Here is a 16,162-nt window from a genome sequence, read left to right on the forward strand (position 1 = left end):
CTGTCCAATCTGGCCTTGAGCATTTTCAGGAATGGGACAGCCACAGCTTCCCTGGGCAGCCTGTGCCAGAGCTTCACCACCCCCATAGGGAACAATGTGCAGTATTTGCTTTATTCCCTCTACCTGGAACACTTAATTGAGATAGCCCATCCTGCTATGAATGTGTTAATGGGACAGTAATTAAATGCCATTGTTAAGCTATCCTAATTCCACTACCTTACCCTGGTGGCACTGGAATGTCTCTGTACCCTTCACTTTCTGCTGGGGTTCCTATAGTTCAGAAGCACTACTTGGCAGTATTTATATGGGATATTTTGGGAAAATTGCTTTGATATTTTTCACTGGCTGCTCATACTCATACAAAACTCTCAAAAGCAGCTTCTGATATTCAAGGGTTTATTTAATCATTAATGACCCAAAATAGTGCACGTATGGGGCGGTGCTGAGAATACAGAGATGCTGCTGGAAATGGGAACAATCAGCAGCTTTGGAATCTTGTCCCTGTTGTAGAGTTCTTTGCAGAATTGACCTGGAAAATGATGAATTATCTCAAGCTGTCCCACGTGTCTAAAGATACAGGTGGTGGACTGGAAAATGCTAACTGTGAGACAAACACTAAAGCATGCCCTTAGTGCAGCTGGAGCACAGCATAAAGGCAGGAATAGAGCCTGCATCAGTTGAAGAATCCTGGTTATATATGCTGAGGGGAATTCTAGCTTTTTTTTTTTCTTGTCAGAGCAAAAACATAATTGGTTTGATCTTTAGGTTTCTACAATGTCAACAGTCTCTACCACTGACACATCTGCATTTGACTGATGTGATTTTCTTAATCTCCTTTTGTATTTCTAGCCTCCTCGACCAGAAGATCTGTCAATTGTGTGTTTTACTAGTGGCACTACAGGTAAAAGAGGCATTTTAATCTAGAAATGTTAGAATATCTTATGAAATTAATTATGAATCCAACCTCAATACATACAAATGTGCTGTTATACTGATATGGCAATGATATTTCTAGGCATTTTTAATATTTAAGAATATATAGGTTTATATACTTCTGTAGATTGCAAATTAAAAATAACAATATATTTATTTTTCAATAAATTCTCTGACATACATTTTGCCAGTATGATTTCCCAGTTGTCTGAAAATCCACCCATGTCTCTGCTTCCCATTTTGTTGTGTAGTTGTGAAGCACTTGGTTGATTGGTATTTATCTTTTGCAAATATTTACAAAAATCAAAAAAACCTAAAATGTGGTTCCAGAGCTTTCCATTCTCTGTATCCTAAGCACATTGATGTCTCCAGCCTCACCAAGGTTCTTGTCACCTCTGTCTCCTCTTCTTGTGTGTTGCTTATGACACCAAGTGCTGGGGAGGTTTGGGATGAGCCTGGTGCTGGTACTCATGTGTTGCTGGCCTCTTTTTCTTGGAGAGAGGGGCAGCATAATTTTCCTGCCTGTTCTTAGCAGAGGCAGTTCTTTCTCCTCTCTTCAGACCCTGGTCTTCATCAGCTTGCAGGAGTTTCCTACTCTTGAGAGCTCAGCCTCTGTAACATGTCCCTGAAAGCTGTGTGGGCTGATGCACAAGGCATCACTGCCTGGGACACTGCTTTCACACTTGCCTGCAGAGAAGGTCCATGCTCCAGGCACTGCTGGAGCAGCTCTTCCAGATCCACTTGTGCTCTTGGGATTGCCTAATGCTTGGTCCTACACCAAAGCATCCTCAGTTTGGTGTCAGCAGAAGATGCTGGTGCTCCTCAGATGGTGGGTCAGGCTGAGCACGAGGGAACACCTTCATCCTCCACCTCACAGAGAAGACTTGTGCTGCAGACCAGGTAGGCAACTGCTGTATCAGCTCCAAGTACAAGCTCAAGGTGTATTAAAAGGGTTTGGGTATTTTACCTTTGTGTATGGTCCTTAGATTTGATATCTGCACTTCAGAGTGCCCAGGGCAGGGCACTGAGGTAAAGGAGCCTGTGACTCTGCTCTGTTCCAGCACTGGGAATTCCTAAATGGGAAAGACTGACCTCAGTGCTGGACATGAACATCACAGCCATGCACAGAGTGAGTGCAAAGTGGCTGGGCACAAATGGGAGCAGTGGAAATGGAAGGAGCCATGCTGTGGATGCAGCAGGGCACAGTGTGTTTCTGTGCATGTTCAAGTGCAGAGCAATTATTTTTCAAGTCACGTTATTGTTGACATTTTTATTTCTAAATAAGAAATTCTGCAATTATTCTTCTAGTCACGTTGTTGTTGACATTTTAATTTCTAAATAAGAAATTCTGCATAGAGAAGGTTTCTTGTGATTTTCCTTTTCATTTGCAGATGTAATCATGGGCCAGTTTCCGATTTTGTGCTTTTCTTAGAAGCATGGCCAGAGTTACAGAAATAGGACAATCAGGAAGTTCATTTCCCTTCTCCAATCCAAATCAGAGATTTCCAATTTTGCAAATCATCTCAAACTGAACATTTCATAGCAATGATTTGTGATGCATGAGCCCATCCTCTGCTGCTGCAGGACTTTGCACATCACTCTCTGCATTTTCCAGAGGTTGCATCAACACTCTGGTCTGTTTTCTACATTGTGCTTTGATGTAAGAGTTTTATATAGCCCATGTAATTTTTAGTGACTAAATTTAGAATTTTCTTCCAAAGGATATATTCTCTAGGGCTTTTCCAGTTCCAAAGGGCTTTAAATATTTTTGTATGGTGTGAAAAAAACCTCTGCTCTAGAATTTGTCTCCTGAAAATTGTAGAATTGCAAAGAATTCCCCAGGAGCAGACTTTAACACTTGCTTTTCTTTGACAGGACCAGATGCCCCAATGCCTCCTCAGGGAGAAAAGAGAGGCTGAGGTTACTGATCTTGGATGAAAAGAGCAACTTCCATGGCTGTGCCAAGAAGCCATCAGCACTTGGAAATGGGCCAAAGATATATAGATATCCCCAAACTGTCAGGATACAATTTTTCATGTTGGCTACTCCAGAGAAATCAATCAACTGTCATTCCCTCAAGGATCCACTGATCAGGTGGATCAAAATTGCTTCCCAATGGTTTCTCAGCATGGCCAGCGCATGTTCCTTTTAGTCAGAGCTCCCCTGGGGAGGAAAGTGCTTGCATCCCAGAACACTGATGGATCACACCATCACATTTGTGCTGGAGCACTTGAAAGACCCTTTTGGCAATGTGGAAAAGGTTCTTCTATTCTTTTAAAAGTTCTACTATTGCTTATGAGAACTATCAAACAAGCCTGGCACCAAGATAAGGAGGCCTTGACATTCCTGGATTATTGATGGATTGCAGGTATCCATTCTGTAACAGGACACTCACTAGGCCTGTCTTTGTGAGGAAATTCAAACAAGAACAGTGTTACAGAAATGGCATTGATTTTTTTAAATAGAAGAGCAGCATCCCTGCCAACCCTCTTCTCTCAAAGTGGTGATTCTGGGAAAGAGCTCATAGAAAGGGGCACCCATTTTTGCTAGGTTAACTCTGAGAACTACTAAGGAAGGTTAAAGCTTACAAGAGTCCCCCAGCCCAAAAAGCTGCAGCTGTCCCATAACAGCATGGTTTGTTCTGGATTTCTCCTGATGAAGGCTCTCCTGGCTCCAGCACTGCTGCTCTGCTTTGACACTATCATCACTGCAGCCTGTCCAGGGTGTTGAGCCTGTGCAAGAAGAAGGAGGCTGAAGAAGGAGTCAGGATGTTAACACTGCTTCCAGGCATGGCAGAGATGCTGGATCTGCATTCAAGTCAGAGGTGGAGTGAGTAAATGAGTCAAATATCTGAGAAATCTCACAGAATCACAGAATAGTTTGGCTTGGAAGAGACCTTCAAAGCATGTCTAGTTCCAATTCCCAGCCACAGCAAAGCACCCTTTCACCTAGACCTGTTTGCTCCAAGCCCCACCCACCCTGGCACTAAACACTTGAAATCCTCCAAAAAACATCTGAAGAATTTTTTCAAGGTGCAGGGACCAGAAAGAAGTGTGCCAGAAAGAGGGCACAGTTTTGAGTTTCCAAACCAGTACTGAGCACATCCTCTCCACTGTGACACTGCAGGAGCAGAGCTGCTTCTAGAACTGCAGGGGCTGAGCACCTGTGTTTGGCTGGACACAGCTCAGTAACAGAAGTGATTCTGGAGTTGTGGTGTGTATGCACAACTGACACCTGTTCATGGATGTTTCCTGGAGCCTGTATCCATGTGTGCACCCAGTTGAAAATAACCTGCCAGGCTGGTTTGGCACCTGTGAGCCTGGTTCAGCATGTTGGCATGGGAGCAGCCATGGCTGGCAAAGCTGCCAGCTTCACCCCTGAGCTTCAGATGGGACCAAAGCAACCTCCTGTGCACCATCTTCATCTGCAAGTGTTTGGGACTGAATTACTCAAGGCACTTGAAGCAGCAAATAGGAATTTTCAGTATAATACATTGTGTTAAAAATATCCTGCTCTACTGCAATAAATGTATGCAACAATTGCTGTTTGTGCCTGCCTTTAATTACTTTGGGAGGCTGAGTAGGAGTGATGGTGGTGGTGCTGGCAGGGCTCAGTGCTGAGTGTGCTCATGTCTGTGCCCATGCTAGCAGCACAGCCCTCATCAAACTGCTCTGAAATGAGAGGATTAAACATACTTTCCTGTGCTGAAACATATTCACAAAGCACCACAGTCTCTTCCTAATCTGAGGAAGGCAGAATGAAATTCTGGCTGGTTTGCCATTTTGTTGCATTAACTGGAGGAGCTTTGCCAGGCTGCTTGTGCCCACTGTTCTGGGGACACACTGGGCACCTGCAGGTAAAGCTTCCCTGATCTGCCTTCGCACAGAGCAGCAGGAACTACGTGGCAGTGGTGTGATGGAATTAAAACAATCTGCTTAAAAACATGTTGCAGAGAAAGAGGCTGGCCCCATAATCTTTATTTGAGCTGAGCTACACCTTATTTTCACAAGTAAAGCCTTGGAAGGTGATGAAAAGGGACAGTGCTGTGATAGGAGGATGTGCAGAGCCCTCCATGTCACTTTTTTGTGAACATGGAGGTTCCAGCCTGTGGATTTGCTTAACAAACACTGTTTTTGTGTCCAAAAGATATGAAATGCAAGAGGTGTACCATGGTCAGCTGACCATGGTGTAAAAGGAGTGTAAAAAGGCAAATATTAGTGGTGCTGAGGTGCCTTTTGGTGGTGGATGAAATGCTGCAGGGGCAGTGCCCAGCTCTGGAACACAGCACAGGGGCTCTGCTGGCTCCCTAATGGGTTTATGGGTGCCTTCAAGACACCTCTGCTGCTGATATTATTCATTCATTCATACTTCCCTTAATTGTAGTCTCAAAGGGTCTTCTTGTAGCCTGATTTTTACCTGCACTTCTCTGCATTTCTCATGTCATCCAGAATACTGGTTAAGTAAGAGTATAACAGCCTTTTAAACAGTGTCTCTTGGTGTTCAAGATCATTCTTAGTCAAAATCTGGATGAAATAAATCCTCCCAAGAGAGGCTGGAACAGCCAGCCAAGTCTGATGGCTGTGCTCATTGAGTGGCTCCATCTGAGCACTCTCAGAAATTGCAGTTAGGCTATTTTCTGTTGGAACCAGTTTTCCAAAGTCTTCAAGAGAAATATTTCTATTCGCAGTAGCATTTTATTAAGTTTTGAGTATTGAAGTGTTTTTGGTATGTATTAGTGCACAGAAATGATGGTGAAAATTACTGTGTTTTAAAATTGAAGAAGTGAACATAATATTTTAAACATTTCTTGTTTTGTTTTTTTGTTCAGTTTTTGAAAGTTACCTTCTGGCTTATCTTTTAAACTCCCTCTCTGTTTCCTTTCAGGAAATCCCAAAGGTGCTATGCTGACCCATGGAAACGTGGTGGCGGATTTTTCAGGCTTTTTGAAAGTGACAGAGGTGATTACCCTGAGCTAGAAAACATTGCCATGTGCAGGGTGTGTGGGTTGAGCTGTGGCCCTGCATGGGCTGGAAGGATGCTCTTGCAGATAAAAGATGACATTTTTCCTGCTCAGAGGGCCAAATCCATGGGAATGGAGCAAGGCTGAATCTACAGTACTGGAGGGCATTAAATCCTCTTTGCAGCTCTGGCTCCCAGGCTCTGTAGGGCACTAAGGGCTTCTGAGAAACAATGCTGACTTCTGTAAATCAATTCATTAACTCTTTTTGAAGAATGAGGAGAGCACACAAGCCCTGTACAGTTGCAAATGGTGCTTGAATAGGAGTTCAAGCTTCTCTTGTGCTCTGTGTGTCTCATTGTGCCCAAAAATGTCACTATTTCTTTGAAACCTCTCTGCATACAAAGTATGTGTGTATAAATATATATATATTTTTAAGAATATACATGATTTTTTACCAGAATGGTTAATGGTTAATTTCATTGATATTCCAATATATTTCAGTTTTTGTTATACATATTTCTAACAGAGCACAGCAGAGTGCTGGCCAAGTGCCTTTATAATCTGTTCCACACAACTGTAAACTCATGTTTAGAAACAATATAGGAAGCGAAATCAGTTCACCATGACATAGTAAGGATTTTATACATCTTATATAAAACAAATCTAAATAATTTCTGGTAGTGAACAGGAATTCTATAAAGTAATTACATGCACATAGGATGGAAAATTGGTTATCTCATACCCCTTACTGGTCTTATTGTTGATGTTGAAATTACTGAAGTTTTTTACTTTAATCCTGGAATTTTCTGAGATTTCCGGACCCCTGGTGTAAAGAAACTGCAACATGTGATGTAAGAAATGCCACTGAACTCACATGTGCCAATGTTTGCAGGACTGTGCCTCCACAGTGTGCAGCACAAAATGCCAGTGAGGGCTCCTCAGCATGGAGCTTCAGTGGCAGCAAGAGGCACAAATGGAAGCTGAGGTGTGGAGAGGCCTGAGCTTCTATGGGCAGGCATTTATTTTGGAACAGTGCTAATTTAGAACTGAGGGAACTTGGCATTTTCCAGAACTGGTCCACTAAAATGGATTTAGTGTTTATTGATGGAGTGGGACCCTGATTAATCTCAAAGGTATCAGATTGAGACCCAAGTCTGGTGTGATTGTAAATTTATCTCCAGTCACCAAAGTATCGCTAGCAGAGGGTAAATGCCTGTAGCTGATCCACAAGATTTGGGTAATGTCTGACCACGGTAATGAAATAGAGTGTGAAACATTTGAAAGTAGTATAAATTAAGGAAACAAAATGAGAAGTTCTGTAGGTTTGTCGTTTGCAAGTTCTTGTGGCAGTTTTGCTTAGTTCAGTGATTTTTACAAACCAAATGTATTTTTAAGCAAGTCCAAAGCTTTATAAGGTTGTTCTCAAATACCAAGGAGCTGTTTGCATTTTTATATTTAACTGTGCCAACTGTGAAATGCTATTCAATGGCATAATTTTGTTCTGATTCAAAACCAGATTATTTTGTCTGGGCTCTTACAGCAGTAATAAAAGAACAACCCTGGTTGATATTAAAGGTTTTGCATTACTGTGCTTGCAGAAAATGAAGCCAATTTGAAATAATGTATAAATAGATCTGCAGGCCCTAATGGCTTCATTGAGACTGACAGACACAATAATGTGAAATGGGATGCTGAGAACACCCCAAGGTCAATGATGTTTGACTTCGGTAGGTGATGGCTGGGAGGCCATACCCAAATCTGACCAGGCCAGAATTAACTTCAATAAAATATCCCCTGAGGCATGAACTCCTGTGTCTGCCTCCACTGTATCCCAGGTCATGGGCTATTGATTCCTTCTGAGCAGTGGAGGTGCAAGTGGGTATAAACTGTTAACACTGTGAGCTGATAGATTTTTATACCCATTTTCCACCAATCACTGGCCTTGATGCAAATTATTGGGTAGTCAACCTTTCCGTTTTTCTAATCCATAATATTACAGCAAGCTGTTCCCTAGGAAATGCAGGTAGAAAGGTTATTTTCTTTTGGGGAATGGATTAGGTAAGGCTCTTGAGGCCTTTGTTTATTCCAGCCTTCAAGAGAGAGTTAAAAACTTGGCAAAATTAAGACTTTGGTCACTTTTCTTCCCCTATTCCCTTCTTCTTTCTCATCTGTGGGACAGTCATAATGCCCCTAAAATCATATTTTAATAATTTAAAATGATGAGAAACGCTAACAGAAGTAATTTTGAAGCCTAAGATTGAATCATTAGTTTTCCAACACATTGATTCAAACCAATGATTAACCCAAGGAAAAGGAAAAAATGGCTAATTTTGACTCTAGTAACACTGTGATTTTGGAATGGGCTGGATGCAATGTGGGAAAGTGCTGCTCCTGCAGGGCCCTGCTGGTGTCCAGGGGGCTCCTGCAGGTTTGCACCAGGATCCTGCTGCCTGGCACAGCTGAGAGCACAGATCAGGGTCTCGGCGCCTCCTGGTAGAAAGCAGTGAATAAAAATGGGATTCTCCATCAGGGTGAGCCTCCATTGCCAGCGAGAGCTGCGTGGGTACAATCTGCCTTCTGCCAAGGAGAGCCCTCTGCATTGCCCTGTGTGTACATCTCCGTGCTCTTTACTCCTCCTGCTAACTGAGCTCCATGATGCTGTGGCTTTAACGCTTCCCTGTGTCCGCCGCTCCCTCCTCTCTCGACAATCTTTACCCTTTTGCTCCTCTGGTGCCATTTTTCTTTTTATTATTTTATGACTTTCTTGTTGTCTTCCTGTCAGTGTTTCTTTCCTTTCTGTCTCCCATGCCCTCCACCTGCAGAAAGTGATCTTTCCGAGACAGGACGATGTGCTCATCTCCTTCCTGCCTCTGGCTCACATGTTTGAAAGAGTTATACAGGTAAGAAACTGCCTGAACTGACGAGGCCTCGTGGGGCTCCTTGTGTTTTCTTCCAGAGTCAGTGGTCTCCTACTTGTGAGGATGTACACATTTCCTATTTGCCTTTAGCACACATGTTTGAGAGAATGGTACAGGTAAGGTCATGGTGTCAGTGGAAATCGTCTTTTTTCCACGCCACAAACGAAAAAATAAAATAAAATCAATAAAATACTAAATAACCAGCGATATCTTGTAGCACTAAAAAGGCTTGTACTCCAGAAGTGCCATGTGCATAACACCAGAGCCATGGTCTCAGTGACATGGCTGTGAGTCCAGAGCAAGGCCAGGAGAGTTTCCCAAGCTCTCCAGCTTACACCTGGCTCAGGGATTGAGAAACAGCCCTTCAGCAATGAGCCAAACTCATGGCTCACTCAGCTCATGGCTACTGCTACCTGAGCAATCTCTAGGACAGGTTTTCAAAGCACTCTAGGATGAGGTGTTATGTGAGTCAAGATACTTTCATGCCATTTTCTACATCAGCTAAAATTATTTTTTTGCATAAATAACATGATCTGCAAAAAAAAAACCCCAACCTGGCAGGTACTGAAAAGGAAGAAACTGAGATCATGGTGAGACACATGATCCTCCTGGCAGGGCAGCATGTGGTGGCCATTCACTGGAGCCTGTGTCCCCCAGGAATTATGGCAGATCCAAGCTCTTGCCAGCCCACAGAACTGACTCCATGTCTCTTTTTGACTTGTGCTGCAATTGGTGAGTTAGGCAAGTCAGGTGAGACAGTCACATCAGGTCTCCTGGCCTGAGAAGCTGCAAACTTAAAATAGATCCAGTATGTGAAGGTTGGATCTGGATCCAGTTGCAGCTCTGTACTTTCTCAGGGAGGCCTGTTTCAGGCTGAAAGCACACTCTCTGAGTCAGACAAGCATCTGAATAAAAACCTCCCACTTCTTAGTAACATCTGTGCCAAAAATAATATATTTTTCCCTGTTAAAACTCTCACAAATTGGAAGTAAAAGCCCATGAAAGATTTGGAGAATTACAGCCCAGCCTTTCTCCACCTGCAAGGAAAGTTGGTCAGTGTGCCAGCACTGTTCAGCAAACAAGAATATAATTATTCAAAATTCATCTGATGGGTGGGCAGAAAGAAATTAGAAACGTTGAAAATGCTTTCATTTCAGAGGATGTTGATGTACTGAAAGGGACAGCCTCCAAAGGATGTCCAGGTTTATCCTCCCATCTGGAACAGCTTAATATATAGATTTTTTCAAAAGGGCTAAAAAGTAATTTTCAAAAGCATTTTGAACAGCAAGCACTGCATCAGCGTCCCTAGTTTTAGCCAACATTATTAATTCCTGTAATTCACAATTAAAATCATACATTCAATGATAGATTCTTTAAAACTAAAAATTTCTAGTTGTTATTTTCAATTCTCAGTGAGCACACTGGTTACTTTCTTTTTTAAATTCATGTGCAGTGTAAAGCACAGATTCAGCAGTGTGATTTTCATTAAACCCACATCACATGTGTAAAATTCCTGTGGTTTCAGCTGATGGAGACAGTCTCTAACTGTCTGACAGAGCAGTGAGAGCAATTTGGTTAGTACTGCAGATTTTTAGGAGCTGCACAAAAATTGTGGATGTCTCTTAAGGAATTTTCAACTTATTTAGTTATTTGGGGAAGACAAGCCCACAAAAGGGAGCTGAAGTTTTCAGTCTACTCAGGAAGGCTGGGCTCAGCTCTGGCATCACAGGGGCACTTGCTGAGGACACTTTCTCCTCCATGCACTGTAAAACCATGGGAGAAGTGCTGGTCTCCAAATTTTCTTCAGTGACAAAATGCCAGTGACCCAGTCTGTGATGGCTCCTTGGCAGGGTTACTGGTTACCAGCAACCAGCTACCAGCTGGCTCAAGGCCAGCAGCCCCTCTGCCCCATCTCACATATTGAGCTCCATTCTGCTGATGAGGAAAACACCCTGCTTTGTTTTCAAGTCCAAGGCTTCTGGATTTGTAGTTTCCATACAAGTCAAGCACCTTTCATGAAGTGGGCTTCTATTTCTGGGATACAGGATCAGGCACTATATTGCTAACGTAGTTTATATTGTTGTATTTAAACAAAACTAAAGTATTAACATCTAAAAATTGGCTGCTGCTGTGTGTTTTATAATGTTTCTTACTTTGCATTTCTGTATTGATGATAGGTCCTCATGCTGTGAGCTGCTATGGGAGGGCTGGGCTTTAGGAAAGTTCTGATCCAGACTCTGACCCTAACTGGGACTTCTCTATCCCCATATGCCAGGGATGAAGGGAAATCCCTTCTGAAAATTTTGATTCCTTGTTCTTCTAGAACAAGTGGTAAATTTGCCGGATGCTGAATTGCTTGTACTGAAAAATGCCCAGAACTATTTGGATATTTCTCTTCAGCACAAAATTTTATTGTTACTTTATTGTATTTCTAAAGTCCCATTTTTGCCACATTGCAGAGCAGAAAAGGAGCTTCTGCGCTTGGGATAGGAATGCTTTGCTTAGGGAATTGAAAGCCAAGGGGTTACATGTGCTCCTCTTTCTCCCCTCAGTCTGTAGTGTACTGCCACGGAGGGCGGATTGGCTTCTTCCAAGGCGACATTCGCCTCCTGTCTGACGACATGAAGGCACTGCGGCCAACCATCTTCCCCGTGGTGCCACGGCTGCTGAACAGAATGTATGACAAGGTGAGCTGCATTTTGATTTCACTCTTTTTAGAACAGTGGAGTTTATCTCCCTTTACTACTCATGTGGAAGAATTCCCTTAGTCATGGAGATTTCTCAAGCAGATGACACTATTTCTGCCTTGCTGCAGACACATTCTCACCCTGTGTAATGGATACAGCTCCTTCAGTGTGTAAGTCTGTATTATGACTTACACAGACTCCACACACAGCTATCCCATATGAATATGAAATCCCTCTGTACTAGCCTCCTACCTTGTTCTCACTAAAATTACCAGGGATGTTTCTAGAGATACAGGATATTTTTCGTCACAGAAACATCAGTCAAACCTAGCTGCACAAGGACTTTTTGTGCCCTTCAACCAGATTTGAAACTCAAATCTCTTGTTCTGGTGGCAACAACAGCTGGAAATCAGAAATTTCAAAAAGCCTTTGAGGATTTAGGCAGTGTAAATGTGACAGTGGCTTTTGGATTAGAAATCTTTAAAACTAAGGTAAAGGTATTGCAGGGTATTTAAGACAGGCATGTCTGATCATCATGTTAAATCTGTTTGACTAGCTGGGAATATTTATTCCTCAGAAGACTTATCTGCTAAAGACAAGCTTAAGCACAAGCTACTGATGTAATTTTTCCCAAAGGTCAGGGCTTCTGTGCTTTATTAAGGGACAGGCACTGGGAGTTTCTCATTTGTTGAAGTGGAATTTGTGCTGGTGCCTGATTCAGCTCAGGAAAATGCAGCCCCCATCACCACATTGGCCACCACTGATACCTGTTCATGTTGCTTATTCCCTGTTGCTCAGGTTGCCTGTATTTCACTGAACCCCATCACAGAAATTATATATTAAGAGCAGCCCTGTCAATCCAGTCAAGGCCTGTACCACCATCCTGTATTTTTCCCCGCAAAGGAACCACATGTGCAATAGGGAATGGAACGAAACACATCATTCCTTTTTCCCCACTAACAAATCCCAAAAGAACTAAAACTTGTTTACCTGTGCTGCAAATGTAACTGTGCCCACCGGGCTGTGTGGGTGTCATGGGGAGAAGAGGTGTTGATGTGCTCCCTCTCCTCTGTGGCACCTCATCTGCCATCCTGTGCTCCCACAGATCTTCAGCCAGGCTGACACATCCCTCAAGCGCTGGATCCTGGAGTTTGCGGCCAGACGGAAAAAGGCCGAAGTTCGAAACGGCATCATTAGAAACGACAGTTTGTGGGATAAACTTTTCTTTAATAAGATACAGGTAAGTGATTCAAGAAGTGAGTCTGAAGTCAAAGAACTCTCGTTTCTTCCAGCAATGACTGGTTTTCTGACAAGGCAGTTTCAGACAGTAGAAAAAATTTCTTCATGGATAGGATTGTCAAGTATTGGAACAGGCTGCCCAGGGAGTGATGGAAGTGTTAGAAAAGGGGGTGGACGTGGCACTTGAGGACATAGTTTAGTTGTGAAGATGGTGCTGGATTGATGGTGAGACTTGATGAGTGGTAAGACTTAGAGGTCTTTTCCAGCCTTAACAATTCTATGATTCTTTAAAGTCACTGTAGTCCACTTGCCTGATGATGAACTGTGGGCAATCACTACTCAATAGTGAACAACAGACTGGAAAATAGAATAGAGAAAGGGAACTGAGCACAGTTTGTTGCTAGTGAAGTTTTGCCTTTTTTGTTTTTGTTTTTAAGCACCATGCATAATGTCAAAATTTCAATTCTCTCAGGGATAACTTTCCAGAGGGAATGGAGAAATACAAGGCAAGCTAAGATGACATTTGCTACATTCCTCTTCAGCAGCACCAAGAAATCACTAATTTATGGAATACTGCCAAAAATTTTTTGCAGCTCTCAGATAGAAGAGAGAGGGAGGAGGAAAGGTATCTAGGGATGAAGTTCAGACAGGTGGTCATGAAGAGGAGGTCACTGATCAAAGAGATGCTGCTCCAAAGTTTTCTGGAAAATCCCAACAAATAGTACTGGACTTAGGGTTGAGTTGCAGTTGGGTATATTCAAACCCACTTTTCTTCCTAGGAAAAGAATAAAGTTGTAAAGAAAAATGCACACATGAATCTTGGTTTAGCAACCATGAATAAAGAAATCAGAATGCCCTTCTGCTTCCCACACATCTCAGTAAAAAAAGATATTAAATTGGCTTTAAACCAGGTTTTTCTGGGCTCTGTAGTACTGCAGGAGGCTCTAATTACTTCATTTTTTTAATCGGATGACTTATCTGGAGACATGCCACTTTATTTTTAACTAAAGAAACTGACTGTACTTGTGGTCTGTGGATTAGTTGTCCTCAGTGTGCAAAGATAGCAGAGTTCACCCAGCCGGGAGCGAGCCAGGCGCATATTGATGCAAGGGCTGGCGAGACGGGCAGACTCAGTCAGCAGTTGTTTTCTTTTGTGCTGGGTTTTCTTTTTTACTTCTAGAATAAAGAAAAGGAAATGAAGGGGGAGGAGAAAGAAGTGAAACAGGACACAGGAATTGATGTAATACCCTCCAGAAATATTTGAAGGTCATCTGCCTTAAAAAAGGGACAACATTATTTTAGAGGGCTTGGGAGGCAATTCATTAAAACCAGTGAGGTGTAAATAAGCAAAGAAGACTGGATGGGGAAGAGTCTGTTTTTCCCAGCAGTTCCCAGAGCCAGCTCTGCAGCCTGCCCAGGCACAGCAGTTGCAGGAGCCTAGGCTGAGCAGCTTGTCCTGCCAGGGACATGAGCACTCCTGTCTCTGTACACTGAATGGGGTTTTATCCCTCAGGAAAGCTTCAGAGCTAGTTCATATTTCCATAGATGGCCTCATCACAGAACCACAGAATGGCTGGGTTCGAAGACTCCTTGAAGTTCATCTAATTCTCACCCCAAGCCATGGGCAGGAGATCCTGCACATCTATCCTAGAGAGAGCATTTTGTGCAAGCTCATGGTTTTGCCATCTGCAGTAGCCTCTGATGCTTTCTTTTGTTTCCTCCTGCTCCCAACCAGGCAAGCCTTGGGGGCTGTGTCCGCATGATAGTGACAGGCGCTGCCCCCGCGTCCCCGACCGTCCTGGGCTTCCTGCGCGCCGCCCTCGGATGCCAGGTGGGTTTGTGTGCCTGCTCAGGGATGTTCATCCACTGCTAGCAAGAGAGCACCTGGTGTTTAGGAAAGGAGATGGGTTCGACCCTCAGAACTGCATTCAGGACAGCTGTACCAGGATGGATTGAACAGCCGGGCTTGGGGCAGCCACGGAGTCGTGGTGCACCCAGAGCTCAGCGGGTGGGAACAGCTCTGGGATGGCAGTAACAGGCAAGAGATATTTTCACTTTGGGCATCTCCCAGAAAAACCCCCAGGCTCATCCCACCCACCTCTCAGCACCAAATCGAGTATGTGAAATTAAATGTGTTTGTGCGAGTGCTGGGAACTTCATTACACGAGTTTTATTCTATATATAAATGGAGAGAGCTAATCCTCAGACATCAGCCTAACCCACCTGAGTTGTCCACTGCATTATTTCTCTGTGAGAGGAAACCCAGTGCAACTGAGAGGTCTCATTTGAGAGCCTAAAATTAGTCAGAAAAATAAAGGGTGGATTTTCAAAATGTCCCACAAAAATACCTTTTTTTTTCCCATTAATAAGTTCCTCTCATAGTGTAGCATATGTCCTGAATCAAAGGCTAAGTGCTCAACTCATCATCTCCCTATTTTCAATGATATAGAGCCATGGTCCTTCCTAGTTATGGAAATGGAATTTTGTACACAGTAGAAGCCAGGGACAGTGTCCCCATGGCAAATGGGCACCCACACACTGCAGCTGCAGCCCCAGCTCACAGGACTGTGCAACACAGGGCAATGCTTGGGATTGCAGTTTGGAATAGCAGAATCTTTTAGGATCTTTTAAAGATACCTGTCTCTTTGTCAGGTTTATGAAGGCTATGGCCAAACAGAATGCACAGCTGGATGCACCTTTACAACTCCAGGTGACTGGACATCAGGTAATTATTTTCTTCCACCATTGGAAGAAATAAAATAAATGCACATTCCTTTAGGAAATTTTGGACTGTAACATCAAGGCCAGGTTGGATGGGGCTTGGAGAAACCTGATCTAGTGGAAGGTGCTCCTGCCTCTGGCAGGGGGTTGGAATGAGATGAGTTTTAAGGTTCCTTCCAACCCAAACCACTCTGTGCTATTTCAGGATAGGTTTTATATCCAAAGAGGAGGTGTCGGTATTTAGTTTTAATAGTGCAAAACCTTAATTAAGTAAATGATTTCTGCACACAGACACAGCTCCTGCAAGAACATCCAGTGTATCTACAACTATGCAAGTAATTAATGATAAAATGCTAATTATTATTTATAGGAGAGATGACAAGTGACTTGATAACTTTGATTTCCAGGTCATGTAGGAGCCCCTTTGCCCTGTAACTTAATCAGATTGAAGGATGTGGAAGAACTGAATTATTTTGCTTCCAAAGGAGAAGGAGAGGTAGCAAATCACATTTTTATATCAAATTCTCACTAGTTAACACTGTATGAAGTAGTTTATAGAAGCATTTGACCTTTGTAGGGTGCATGGTTGCTGATGGGTTACATTGTGCAATCAGGAAAGGAAAATGGATGTTTAACCATAGAGCAGCAAAGAATTAATGAAAAAGGAGCTGTGGCAGTACTTCCAGCCTGATTCCTTAAACTGC

General features: G+C 43.0%; 1 protein-coding gene across 1 annotated transcript in view; it reads left to right on the forward strand.

Annotated features, from left to right (window-relative positions):
• ACSL6 (acyl-CoA synthetase long chain family member 6) overlaps nt 1-16,162 on the forward strand; it is a 44,115-nt gene that overhangs the window by 18,595 nt on the left and 9,358 nt on the right. Inside the window, 9 exon segments of the mRNA XM_058815514.1 lie at nt 850-901; nt 5,818-5,891; nt 8,716-8,800; nt 8,803-8,927; nt 11,364-11,498; nt 12,604-12,738; nt 14,473-14,568; nt 15,390-15,462; nt 15,866-15,954. Of these exon segments, the coding sequence (XP_058671497.1) occupies nt 850-901; nt 5,818-5,891; nt 8,716-8,800; nt 8,803-8,927; nt 11,364-11,498; nt 12,604-12,738; nt 14,473-14,568; nt 15,390-15,462; nt 15,866-15,954 (864 nt within the window).

Source organism: Ammospiza caudacuta, chromosome 16 (genome assembly GCF_027887145.1).
Source record: "Ammospiza caudacuta isolate bAmmCau1 chromosome 16, bAmmCau1.pri, whole genome shotgun sequence".
NCBI lineage: Eukaryota > Metazoa > Chordata > Aves > Passeriformes > Passerellidae > Ammospiza > Ammospiza caudacuta.